The sequence below is a fragment of the Plecotus auritus genome (assembly GCF_963455305.1).
Source record: "Plecotus auritus genome assembly, chromosome: 1".
NCBI lineage: Eukaryota > Metazoa > Chordata > Mammalia > Chiroptera > Vespertilionidae > Plecotus > Plecotus auritus.
The window spans coordinates 197,197,116-197,210,820 of NC_137770.1; the positions used below are offsets into that span (position 1 = coordinate 197,197,116).

At 36.5% G+C, this 13,705-nt stretch overlaps 1 protein-coding gene across 2 annotated transcripts in view; it reads left to right on the plus strand.

Annotated features, from left to right (window-relative positions):
• The window catches only part of CNOT6L (CCR4-NOT transcription complex subunit 6 like), an 89,610-nt gene extending 83,692 nt beyond the window's left edge, over positions 1 to 5,918 (plus strand). For both annotated transcript variants that reach the window (XM_080650251.1, XM_080650250.1), the window contains exon 12: positions 1,331 to 5,918. In XM_080650251.1, the coding sequence (XP_080506377.1) occupies positions 1,331 to 1,543 (213 nt within the window). In that variant the 3' untranslated portion in view covers positions 1,544 to 5,918. The remainder of the gene's footprint in view (positions 1 to 1,330) is intronic.
• The last annotated feature ends 7,787 nt before the right edge of the window (positions 5,919 to 13,705 follow it).

Consider the following 13,705-nt stretch of genomic DNA (forward strand, 5'->3'; position numbering starts at 1 on the left):
CTGCATCAATTGATATGATTATGTGATTTTTGTCTTTCAATTTGTTTATGTGATGTATCACATTTATTGATTTGTGGATATTGTACCATCCTTGCATCCCCAGAATAAATCGCACTTGGTCATGGTGTATGATCTTTCTAATGTAATGCTGGATCCGATTTGCTAGAATTTTGTTGAGGATTTTAGCATCTATTGGCCATCAAGCATATTGGCCTGTAATTCTCTTTCTTTGTGGTGTCTTTATCTGGTTTTGGAATTAGGGTAATGCTGGCTTCATAGAAAGAGCTAGGAAGTGAAGAGCACAATAGTTTTGAAACTTACTGATCAGACAGACTGAGAAACACTGCTAATCCTATATAATAAAAGGCTAATATGCAAATTGTCCCTTTGACTGAGAGTTCTACCGGGAGTTCAATCGGGGCAGGGCCGATGGCCAACTGCCTGTGGCCCGTCCCCCGTCTGGCTCTGCCCCCCGGTTGCCCCCACACCCTGATCGGGGGCAGGGCTGGTCAATCAATTACCTGCAGCCCCTCCCCTGGGCCAGCTGGATCCCACCCGTGCATGAATTCGTGCACTGGGCTTCTACTAATATATATGGTCCCTGCTGAATATTTTTGCAAAGGTATTGTTAGGCAGGAAGGAATCCAAAATTTAGAGTATACCAGGAATTGTGAAAATGAGTATTCTAAACTAAAGAACAAATTAGAGCAATTAACTGCATGCAGTATTTTGTAGGTATGACAAATAGGGAAAGCTGCACTAGGATTAGCAAACCTGAAAACATGCTTTACTATCGCTTCTTTCAGATGTGTTTGGATATTTTGATGTGCTGCAAATAATTGAAAATAATTCCAGTTATCATTAAAGGAATTAATTTGAGTGATACCTTTTCATTAATTATACTGGTATATGCATTTTATAGAAAGATTCTACTTATTGTAGCTGTTAGAATTACTGCAATTTCCATAATGCTTGGAAATCCATATATTAGATTTTACTAACCCAAGCAAGCAAATTCTAAAGATGTGTAAACATAATTTGGTGTGCTTAGCTCCTCAGTTTGTTTATCACTTATATACACATGTTAAGACTGTTATTTCAATAGGGTACTTTGTTTCCCTATTGTGCCACTTTTATTTCATGTAATAACCCATTGAAGACTTGAGCCTTATTTTACCCATTGTCAAAACAACCAGAGGTACAGGTCACTCAGGTATTTGGCTTTTGAAAATTATGGATTGTTCTTGTATATATTAAGTTTTTCTTTTTTCTAATCATATGTTTTTCTCTCTCTCTTTTTTTTTTTTTCCAACTCCCAATCTCTTTTCAGGGCGTAATTGACTACATTTTCTATTCCAAGACTCATATGAACGTGCTTGGTGTCCTGGGGCCTTTAGATCCTCAATGGCTGGTTGAGAACAACATCACTGGGTGTCCACACCCACACATCCCTTCAGACCACTTCTCACTGTTAACACAACTTGAACTCCACCCTCCACTCCTGCCTCTTGTCAATGGTGTTCACTTGCCTAATCGGAGGTAGTGGAGTACTGCCCCGCAAAGACGGGGATCTATTGCTATGGACCTGTACAGTTGTAAATCAAAGTATATAGGAGTGAAGTATGGCCATCCTTAAGCTGCTTCTTCAGGTTCCTTTCATTATGTGTTTGCTATAAGATTTTGTACATTTTTGTGCATATTGGCATCGTTTGGCACTAGAGCTGGAACCAAAGTATTACTCTTTCCAAATTTTTAATTTATAACATGTTTTTAAAATCAACCTTCTTCATATTATATTAAGAGTCAGCATTCTTAATTGATAAATCACCAATTTGAGGCCCAACAACAGTGTATTTGTTTTTCCAAAACAAATATTTCCCTTTAAATGGTTTCAAATGAGCCAACCATTTTTGTAAAAGGCAAATTTTAAAAACGATGTAAGATTTTAAACTTAATGGTATGCCTTGCAGGGAAAACTTCCTTGAATTTCTGTTTTCCATTATAACAAACTGATTTTTGGCTCCCAAAGTCATTTGCACATTAACAAAGCATTTACATTTACTAGATCTGTACATAAACTATGATATAGCCTATAGCCATAAGAAAAATTGAGAAATTAAAGATGGTTGCACAATATGCTTTCAAAATCAAACAGTTAACTGCACATGACAGTTTGTTGGGCAAACATTTTTTAGGTTTTTTTTGTTTTTGTTTTGTTTTTGTTTTTGTTTTTTTTGAGGAATCACTCTGAATTTTGTTCCCCTTTTAGTTATAGACTTATTGGAAGTATTAATTTTAAGCCCGACTCTCCAGTTTATTTATAGGGAAACAGCAGGTAATTTTTACTGCCACACATTTTGAAAGTAGAATTTTTGGTATATTTAGGAAGCCCACAAAATTAGTGTCTAGTATTTTTCATTATTCTCATCTACCCTTTTCTGCCTGGTTGTGCTGGAAAAAAATGTATTATATATATATGTCATTTTTGCTGGTATAGTCAAATGCTTAAAAAATAACTACTGATGAAATGGCCCTGATCAAAGTTTTAGAAGATGAAAGCTATCCAAGTATTCAATGTGTTTCCCAAAGTAGGTCAAGTGGCTATTGGTTTTGGCTTTTGGGGGCAACAATAGAAAGAATTTGGGAGAGAAAGAGACAGGGAGTAGTTGAAAACCTTGGATCATTTTTCCTGACTCTAGTTGCCAAATGGCCATTACATGCTTTAAATCTTTGTTTCTATTGTCTGTCAGGGTTGAATTAAGAAGCTACTGGTTTTTTCCCAACTCTTGATGTTCTTTAGATATGTTGGAATCCTTTTTTTTTTGCCCATGAGGGGCCAGTTGAAAATCTGTGACTCGAGGCAGTGAAGATAATATCATTTTCTGGGGGGGAAATTGGTTGGCTACTTGATGTTAATTATGGCACAGTAACAGGAAAAGGTTGTGTCTGTGTTTTTAAGTTTTTCTTTATTCTGCTTTTTTGCTGCTATAAAAGTTTTCTGAATTTATATTTTAAACTTTTCATGCACTTTACTGTTTCTAGTCTCAAAATGTGATATTTTTAATAAACAAGAAATTTTCCATTATGTGAATGAAATTTTAAAATAAAATAGCCTATATTTGTGTCTCACTAATATATAAAGTACAAGTCAAATTTAAATTATTTAATTAGTTTTAAATGTATACAATTAGTCTCCTCTTTCAAACCTGACATCTTAGGCTGTTTTATTAGTCTTAAATGACGCTTTTCCTTTGGTTATTTCATACTAATTTCTTCCGTAGTAAATCAGGCTATAGAATATAATATTTCCCTGAAGGGTAATTTTAATGGGATGAGGGTGGTGGGATGATGTGATACCACATATGGGATTGCATCAGAAGGTTTCTGTAAAGCCTAAACTCCCTTTTAAAAGTGCCTAGTGATGAGGCATTGTTTGTCATCTATTAAAATTGGAATGTCATTGTAGCTAAGTGAAGTTTGATGTAAATAAAATATTCTTTTAAAAATGTTAAAATGTCAGAAGAAACAAACACACAAAGAGACAACCCTTAAGATGACAGATTTTCCTCAATGTGCAGGTATCCCTTCTTATATACCTCAAGCATTCAACATCTAGCCATGCAAATTGATTACCTGAATTATAGTACTGGAAAGTAGAATAGCATGAAAAACTTAATTTTGTGGACATTACCTTTTTTTGTAATCAGCTACTGTATGTGTTATTTTAAACCTTTTGTTTTGGGTGGGTTTTCTGCTCTGGAGGTATATGCACTAACAAAACATTTTCCTCCTTTCATATATGCATGTTAATTAGCAATGTGAGCAATATTTCCTACCATACTTCACTCCCGATATTTTTTGAGATGTTTGTATAAAATGGAATTTAAAGTTCACTTATGATTGTATATGAACCACAGAGGAGCCCATTTATTAATAAAAACTTTTTTAATAGTTAAATGTAGAGGGAAAATAAAATTTGGGAAACATTGTAAACAGCTTAAGTTTATTTTGTGTATGATTGAGGCACTCTGTTGCAGGAAGGTGTGTAATTGGGTTCTCTCTGCTTCCAAATGCACTCTTTCAGACCATTCATTATCCTGTGTATTTTTAATGTGGTTTTAATAAATGTTGGTAGTAGCTTTGTTGAAGTAGGTAATTGTGTTATGTTTTGGGTGGCACACTTACTTGGGGCATGGTGACCCAAATTTCATGTGCACGTTTCCCTTCGGCCCATTGCCCAACCTTCACGTACCCTTCACCCTCTGTTACCTTTGTAAAAGGAGTGGTATCTGTTTGAGCTGCCAATTCAGATGATCAGAAATGCTGCTCTCCTCAGTATTGTCTTGTTAAAACCCATGCCATTTGGAACTTTGGCAGTGACAGGCCAAAAAAGGAAGAGGTGAATGACATATGGTATATATTCAGTGAGAATAAAATATTTATGCTCATATGCTTTCTCGTTCTTAGAATAAGTTAAGCTTTATGCCATTGGGCTGCTGCATATTTTAACTGAAGATAAAGGAAAATTTGGGCATTTTTAGATTGTGCTAATGTGTTTTTTTAACTGTTAAATATGATTTCTGGTATTTAAGAACTGGAGTGTTCTTTAAATTTATTAAAACAGTGTTGTTTGAGGGAAGGAAAACTGCACTGTTTGCCGTTACAGCAGCCATGCAAGTGCATGTGAAGTCACCCACTTTCTCAGGCATCAGTATCCGCCTCATAGCTTTACACATCGTGATGGGGAATATCGCAGCATCCTCAGGACTGACATCTGGGAAAGGCTCAAGTCCCTTACTGCTCCTTGCTTGTTGACTTTGTTTTAAAATATTGTGCCTGGTGTCAACTTTTAAGCAACAGCACTGCCTAAAAGCAAGCAGAGAACAGAATCCCAGCACCATTCTATAGGCAACTTTTTAGAATTCAGATATAGTAAATCTGTTCAAGATTTATGATGTTTTATGTAAAAAATTTTTGTACAATGTAGCTGAATGTTTTTGTTTTTCATTTCCTTGATGTAAGGCGTGTGAACGATTGTTTGAATATCACATGTTAAAGTCAGGTATGGCACAATGGGTTCTGAGACCAGCTTTCCCCCTCCCATTTGCCTTGTTCCAAACTCTTTGTTTTCAAATTACTTTTCTGGTATTCATAGGCAAATATTTAATTTTGCTAATAAGCATCCTGTGTGAGTGTATTAAAGAAGCCACTGTGTTTTAGTGTTGTAGTTTACAGAAATATAAAGCTTCATTTCTAATTTGTCCCTTTTCTTTGGTGTCTTAAAGTTACATATTAAATGCCAGAGAAGCAAGGAGAAAGTTGAATGATATCTGAGGCTTATATCACTTGATTCCATGGTGGGTTATATTAGATTGAGGATGTGGCACATTAAAACTGGAACATGGGCAAATGGATTGTGATCCATTTAAAAATTGTATCTCCTAAGTATAGTTAAATGGGTGAAAATTTAAGTTTGTTGAATTTCTAAGAGTTTCTAAAAATCACTAATGCCACCTATACTTTCAAATCAAATAGCAGGGCATAGAGAAAGCACAAGAAAAATATAGGTCAAATGTGTTCGATACAACCAGAGACATATGGTTCATCATTTCTAAATTCAAGGTTAGATGTTCTAGCAATAAAAATCAACTGTGTCCCAATACTTACTTGTTTCTAAGGTCTTACATTCAGAGTTTCTGAGGGATTTTAATAGCTTTGTAAAACACATTGACTAATTAGTAGCTTCAGTCCCAGAAAACATCATCAGTTTCTGATACTTTTGGCAGGCCATGAAAACAATGGTTTATAGCAAGCAAAGACTTTACAGCACGTTTTCAAAATAGCATTCATCCATGATTATATTTTGACAGAAATGTGAATATTCACATTTGTAAGGCAGTCTCTTTCCCACCTAACCTCTTCTTAAAAAAAAAAAAATCACCTTTCTAAATGTGTGTAAAAAGATTTGTTTAATCCTTCTGAATTGTATCATTTTTGTAGAACCCTGAATTATAGGTAGACAAATTAACTAGGGAGATTAGAATATTTTTCTAAGCCAGGAACTTCAACTAAAGTTTTGAAATTGTTTGAAACACAGAAGAGAAATTTTATACTATGGTTGCTTTGAATGATTCAAAATTTTTAATGGCATCATGATCACCAAATTTGAATTCAAGCATAAGTAAATTAGTACATCTATACCTTGGCTCGTTTACCAAAGTTGTACTCTGTTTAAGAACAGGATGCCAAGAGCATCTTCCATTTTACAGAATATGTAAATCTTTATAAGTATCACTTAAAGCTTAAGGGTAAAGAGAAAACTCTTATACCTATACTGCAGGGTGTTCTGAATAAGATGCACAGAAAGAAAGGGGGAAAAAATTCAAACATTTCTTTTTAAGAAGGTGGTAAGGGGGTGCATGCATGTTTCTTGTTTTAACCAAATACCTTCCTTATGTTTCTTTCTTAAATCACAGGTCTACAGCCAGAAATAGGGAGACACCAGGAAAAGCAAGCTTTATTAACCTAGTTAGTGATTTTTTTTGCATAAGTTTGGTTAGACTTGGGTTATTCTTGGAACCAAAGGAAAACAAGCATGTTGAGGTTTTATTCAACTAAGATTATGCTATTGAAGCAATGGAAGTTTTTAAGTAAAATAGTGTTTACTTTCAAAGCATATGAAATAAGGACATTTCTGCCTATTAAATGTTAATTTTTATGGAACATAAGTATAAATTCAGCATTATATTGAAATTAAGTTGTGTCATCAGAAATAAATCACATTACGAAAAGGATATGCAAATGCCAAGTGATATGATTCTTTTGGCATTGGTACATTCAGCTTTCAGAAACTTTCAGAAGACATAGTTTAGTTATTTTTTTATACCAATCTCCCTGAATTTAGATAATTTTCCTGTTGGTATGTCTGTTACTTTTAACTCTGAAGCATAAAGTGGTCCTTTCTTGCTCATTTCAGTTTTGTGTTAATTTCTAATTACTGGTATATGACTGTTTCTTTCAAGCTATCAATGGTTATATGTACCACATTTGTTTAATTAGTTATCTTAGCTCACACGATTGGCTCAGCGCTGATGTGTCAAATAATGGCTTTGCTTCTTACTGAATAAGCTTAGTTTCCTGCTACTTGTTTCAATCTTGATGCAGTAAGTGATACAATAGTCTGGGTGTGTATGCAGAAACTGTACTGTCCTTTCTCTGCTTAACTTGCTAAAAATATATTCCCTTACCTGTGAAATTCCTGAGCGGTGCTCTGCCAACTTTTGGAGGAGGCTTTGGATGGCTGTGTTGCTGCACACTGGATCTGAAATTGTTGTGGCAAATTTCTTAAACACCAGCAGCACTGAGAAGTGCACTATGGGCATTCGTACAGTTGTCCAAATGCAAGCAATTCTTTCATCTAGGAGAAGCAAAGGAATAGAGTTTATTGGAGCACTTGGAATATTTTGAGGAAGATGAACATTTCAACTTTGCTTTTATCTCTAGTGGGGTGGTATGAATGGAGTCTGTTTGTTTGTTTTAAGACAAAGAGTGTATATGTACTTTTTCTCTGAAAGGACCAGGCATTGGTCACATTCACTATGGATTAATTTGTATTTTCTATTGTGATTTCTTTTGACTATGAAATAAGTGCCAACTCATTGTTCATGAGATGACCTCTTTGACTCAGTTTACCATTTGAATTGGGAAGGGTTCATTTATTTTCAGTACTTGGCATTAAATTGATTGTTTTGCATACATTTGAGTCATTCTGTGGCCTATAAAGTGTTTTTGTAACTAAATTAATAATTGAAAGCAAAGCACATGAGTTTAAAACTGAGCAAGTTGTTTTGGTGTTTTTCCCCCTTGAATACTTGGTAGTTTCTATTGATATTATTCCAGAACAAATCTGTTTTCCGTTGCGTATTTATTTTGCTTTTGTCCTAAAAAAAAAAAAAAAAAAAAAAAAGTCTAGCACTAAATTAATTTGTTATTGTATTCTAATCAGTTTAAAATCTAAGATTTTCTTTTCTTAAAATTAGATTTAATGAAGTGCCATGTAATGGTAGCTTACTAGTGTTTAATGTTTAATAGATTGGTTCTGTAGTGTTCTAATCATTTAACACTGTCATCCCTGGAGAACGTGGTTCTACTCTTATTGAACACATTCTCCTTGACAAAATCACCAGCTGATTTATTTTTCTATTTATTACAGTTAAACTATTGATGAGGTCTGAATCTTGACCAAGCTGCTCAGCTGAGATGTTTTTCACAATAGACACTGTACAAAATGTGTGTGCAAAAGGACACAGTTGGGTGGTAGTATTTTTTCATTAATGTGAACATTGACTAAACAAAGCAGTCCTGCCTTTTAAATCTGTGGCAGCTCAGAAGGGAGGTGCTTAAGAACCTTAACTATTATGTCAGATGACAAAATACTTTTTTCCATTTTGGAGATTGGGTACTGCTCACACATGATGTATAGGGCTAAATATATGCTTGTTTCCTTGCACCTGTGTACTTCCCTTCTCTCCCTCACTTTTCTTTCCCTGTAGGCAATAAATGGCCATTTTGCAACTGCATACCTTTGTCTTGGTTTTTTACTATTTATGTGTGCAGTGTAAATGTCTGCATTCAGGTCAGTGCATCTCTTACAAAGTGAATTAGGGAGAGCCAAGGTAATTCAGGCAAAAAATTACAAATTCCTGATACATTTTTTTCTGGTGGAAACTACATTACTACTCAAGCACTACTTTGTTTCGAATAGGTTCAGAAGTTAGTCATAGTTATGAGACTTACTTTGGCTGAAGAAATCTGAGTAGAAGGGCATGTGCCACTTCTGAGTGGGGCTTTAAGAGCCAGTGTGCAATTTGCCATATTCCCTTTCCTTGCCATGGTGATCATACAAACATGTGGAGATCAAACCTCTCATCCTAGATCCTTGAGTGACTGATGAGCAGAGCTCCTCCATAGGACATGTAGTGTGAGTGAGAAACAACTGCTAAATCACAGTGTCTGAATACAATGAAGGTTTGTTATTAAGGCATACGGTAATCTAGCCCATCCTGACTGCTAGACACCCCCGGACAGATCTGCTGAGTAACCAATATTCACAGGTGGACCTGCCAAGACCTAGAGTAAGTTCATTCAACAAAAAATATCTACTATATACAAGGTGTTTGGGGAGATATAAGATGGACAGGCTCCCTCTCCAAGAATTCACATTCCAAACCTTCTATTTCTGACACAGGAGAAAATATTGAGGTGTTTAAGTCAGAGTAAAGGTTATCTTAAACCTTGGAATGTTAGGAGGGGGAAGGGTACAGTAAAGTAATTAGAAATTCTGAAAACTATGTTTAGAGACATCTAGTTGAAAAATGATTTTAAGATAGGGTGTGATAAAGACCAGATTATTCTTGAAGAGAATGAAACAACTGTGTAGCTTCATAGGTGCTTAAAGAAGATAATGGCAGCTTATTTTGGAAGAGATTACTAACATTGGCAAATCTGTAGCTGAACACTTAGTGCCTACAGATTTGTTTTTTCTACTAAGGTTTCAGTGTGAGCCTGTCATGGACCCAAGGACCCTCTCTTTGCAGAGACCTTGATGTCCAGCCTTGAGGAAGTTCTCCAAAAGTAGAATCACGCCCCCCCTTAAGTGGATCTTGAAGGAACCAAGTTTTAGGGTACTGCCTAATAAAGAAGAGACTTCTAAGACAAGGTAGTTATGACATTCACCAAGTGTCCTTGCACTTCACCATGTGACCTTGGACAAAATGCATCCTCACTGGTAAAATGGATATAAGAAACTAAATCTCATGAAATGGTTCTCTCAAAGAACTGACACCAAGGGCTTGAATGCAGGTAGTTTATTTGGAGACATGATCCCGTGAAAGCAGAGTAGGGGAGTAGGAAGAATAAAATTGGGAAGGAGAGAAGACCAAGTCAAGGGAACATTATTGAGCTGGTCATTCTGTGAACAACTGGGCCACAAAGCTGACACAGACCCTCTGAGGAGCAGATAGAATGTTTTCACGAAGGATGGGAAAGAAGTTATTGGTAGTCTCCTTCTCCTATGAGGGAACAGTTACCCCATGTGTACTAATTCCTTTTCCTATCCAGGTTTTTACATCAATTGAATTCACTAAGCAGGTTCCTGCAGGCATCTCATACAATAATAGTGAAAATGGGGTGGTGAGGTGGAGAAAGCAAGCATTTGGTGTGGCTGAGGCAAAGTGCTATTAAGTTACACTTGTGTGCAACTGGTTGCCAAGGCAGTGATGAGAGTAAGAAAGGGAGTTGAGAATTCATGGGAGGCAACACAGAAGAGTTACACACAGTGTGCCCACTTGAACCACTGAGATTGTTTTGGACCCACTGTTAAATCCACTTCATCACAGCCTTCTACATCATGACAGGCTATAATCTCAACAAATTATAGAGGAGTGGTGGAACAAGGTACACTCCACTGTTGCGGCTGGTTCTGAAGCTATGATTGATATTTGTCGCCTTGCCCTTTCCATTATGCATTTCAAATCTTAGCGTTGCACCCACACATCAGTGGGTCTAGGTTGCTTCCCTAAGAAAAGGTGACAGACCTTCACGCCAACAAAAATGTTATGCTTCTTGAGCCATGGTTACTGAATTTGCCCACTTATCCTTGGGCATGGAAAAACAGAGAGTTGCCTAATGAATCCCTTGGATTCCAGATATGCTTCTTTGCCTCCTATTGTGTAATTGCAAACCTCCCTTCTCACGCCAGTGTGATGAATCTGCTTGTTCACCAGCATTGTGAGCCCCAAATGGGGCAGCCTACACCCAATGCCTGCGTAATGCATGGGTATAAAGTGTCAGTCTGTCCACTTCAGTAATTCTGAAGGGCCATCCCACTTCAGAGTTCCTCAAGATGCCTTTGTTGAAACTGCATTATAACCCATCTACTTCCTTGGTTCAGTTCCGATTCCTTTTACAAGGTTGATTCTGAGAGCACTCACTAACACATTTCCTGAATACTAATCTCCATCTAGAGTATGCTTCCCAAAGAACAAAACTTACCACACCATTTCAAGGAGGTTATCAGGACTGCCTCCAGGACTCCTTGCTAAGACTTTAAATCTTGAATCACTAGAGTGCTACTATGTCAATAAGTTGTTCTTTATGCAGGTTTATTCAGGTTTCCCTGGCCCAATACTTTCAAGGTCCACTTTCACATGTTTCTTCAGTTTCTGGTCACAATGTTAGCCCAGGTCTTAGACTTCTTTGTGTGTGAGAGTTATTTTCTTCTGGTATAGGTGCTCTATTCCTCTGCTCAGGCTATGGCGTGCTGTCACCGTAGTTACTAGTATTGATCCTGAGTTCAAAAAAGAGGAGGCATGGGTGGCTCTTAAGAAGAATGAGCATAAACAATCAAAAAAAAAAAAATCAAACACCTGGAGACTAAATAGCATGCTATTAAACAATGACTGGGTTACCAGAGAGATCAAAGAAGAAATAAAAAACATCATGGCAACAAACGACAATGAAAACACAACAATCCAAAATCTATGGGACACAGCGAAAGCAGTCGTTAGAGGGAAGTTCATAGCTCTACAAGCCTACAGCAAAAAAAAAAAAACACAAGAAACAATGGTAATAAATTACCTAACCCTACAACTCAAAGAATTAGAAAGAGAGCAACAAGAAAAGCCCAGTGTAAGCAGAAGGAAGGAAATAATAAAGATCAGAGTGGAGATAAAGGACATAGACACCAAAAAAACAATACAAAAGATCAACAAAACCAAGAGCTAGTTCTTTGAAAGGATAAACAAGATTGATGAACCTCTAGCCAGGCTCACCAAGAAGCAAAGAGAGAGGACCCAAATAAACAAAATCAGAAATGAAAGAGGAGAAATAACAACAGACCCCACAGAAATACAAAGGATTGTTAAAAAATACTATGAACAACTCTATTCCAACAAACTGGACAACCTGGAGGAAATAGACATATTCCTAGAAAAATACAACCTTCCAAAACTCAATCAGGAAGAATCTAAAAATCTCAACAGGTCAGTAACTATGGAAGAAATTGAAGCAGTCATCAAAAAAGCTTCCAGCAAACAAAAGCCCAGGGCCAGACGGCTTCACAGGGGAGTTTTACCAAACATTCAAGGAAGAACTAAAACCTATCCTCCTCAGACTATTCCAAACAATTCAAAAGGAAGGAACACTTCCAAGCTCATTCTATGAAGCCAGCATCACCCTAATACCAAAACCAGATAAAGACAACACAATGAAAGGAATTACAGGGCAATATCCCTCATGAACGTAGATGCCAAAATCCTCAACAAAATTCTAGCAAATTGGATCCAGCAGTACATCAGAAAGATCATACACCATGACCAAGTAGGATTTATTCCAGGGATGCAAGGATGGTACAATATCCACAAATCAATAAACGTGATATAGCACATAAATAAACGGAGAGATAAAAACCACATAGTCATATCAATTGATGCAGAAAAAGCATTTGACAAAATCCAACACCCTTTCTAGATAAAAACTCTCAGCAAGGTGGGAATAGAAGGATCATACCTCAACATCATAAAAGCCATATATGACAAACCCACAGCCAACATCATACTCAATGGGCAAAAACTAAAACCATTTCCCCTAAGAACAGGAACACGACAGGGATGCCCACTCTCACCACTCTTGTTCGACATAGTACTGGAAGTATTAGCCATTGCGATTAGACAAGAAGAAGAAATAAAAGGCATCCAAATTGGAAAAGAAGAAGTAAAGCTGTCCTTATATGCAGATGACATGATATTGTACATAAAAAACCTGAAAGACTCCATCAAAAAACTATTAGACTTAATAAATGAATTCGGCAATGTAGCAGCATACAAAATTAACGCCAAGAAATCTATGGCATTTCTATACACCAACAATGAACTTACAGAAAGAGAGACTAAAAAAGCAATCCCATTTACCATTGCACCAAAAAAATTAAGATACCTAGGAATAAACTTAACTAAGGATGTAAAAGACCTATACGTGGAAAACTACACGACACTGAAAAAAGAGATAGTGGAAGACATAAACAGATGGAAGAACATACCATGTTCATGGCTTGGTAGAATCAACATCACTAAAATGTCCATACTAGCCAAAGCAATCTATAGATTCAATGCACTCCCCATTAAAATACCCAGGGCGTATTTCACAGACCTAGAAAGAACTCTCCAAAAATTAATCTGGAATAGAAGAAGACCCCGGATAGCTGCAGCAATAATAGAAAGAAAACAAAGTAGGTGGGATCTCAATACCAGATTTCAAGCTGTATTACAAAGCCACTGTTCTCAAAACAGCCTGGTACTGGCACAAGAACAGACATATTGATCAATGGAATAGAATAGAGAATCCAGATATCTACCCAAACCACTATGCTCAATATTTGACAAAGGAGGCATGAACATAGAATGGAGTCAAGATAGTCTCTTCAATAAATGGTGTTGGGAAAATTGGACAGATACATGCAAAAAAATGAAACTAGACCACCAACTTACACCATACACAAAAATAAACTCAAAATGGATAAAGGACTTAAACATAAGACAAGAAACCATAAAAATACTAGAGGAACCCACAGGCAGCGAAATCTCAGACATATGCCGAAGCAATTTCTTCACCGATACTGCTCCTAGGGCAATGGAAACTAAAGAGAAAA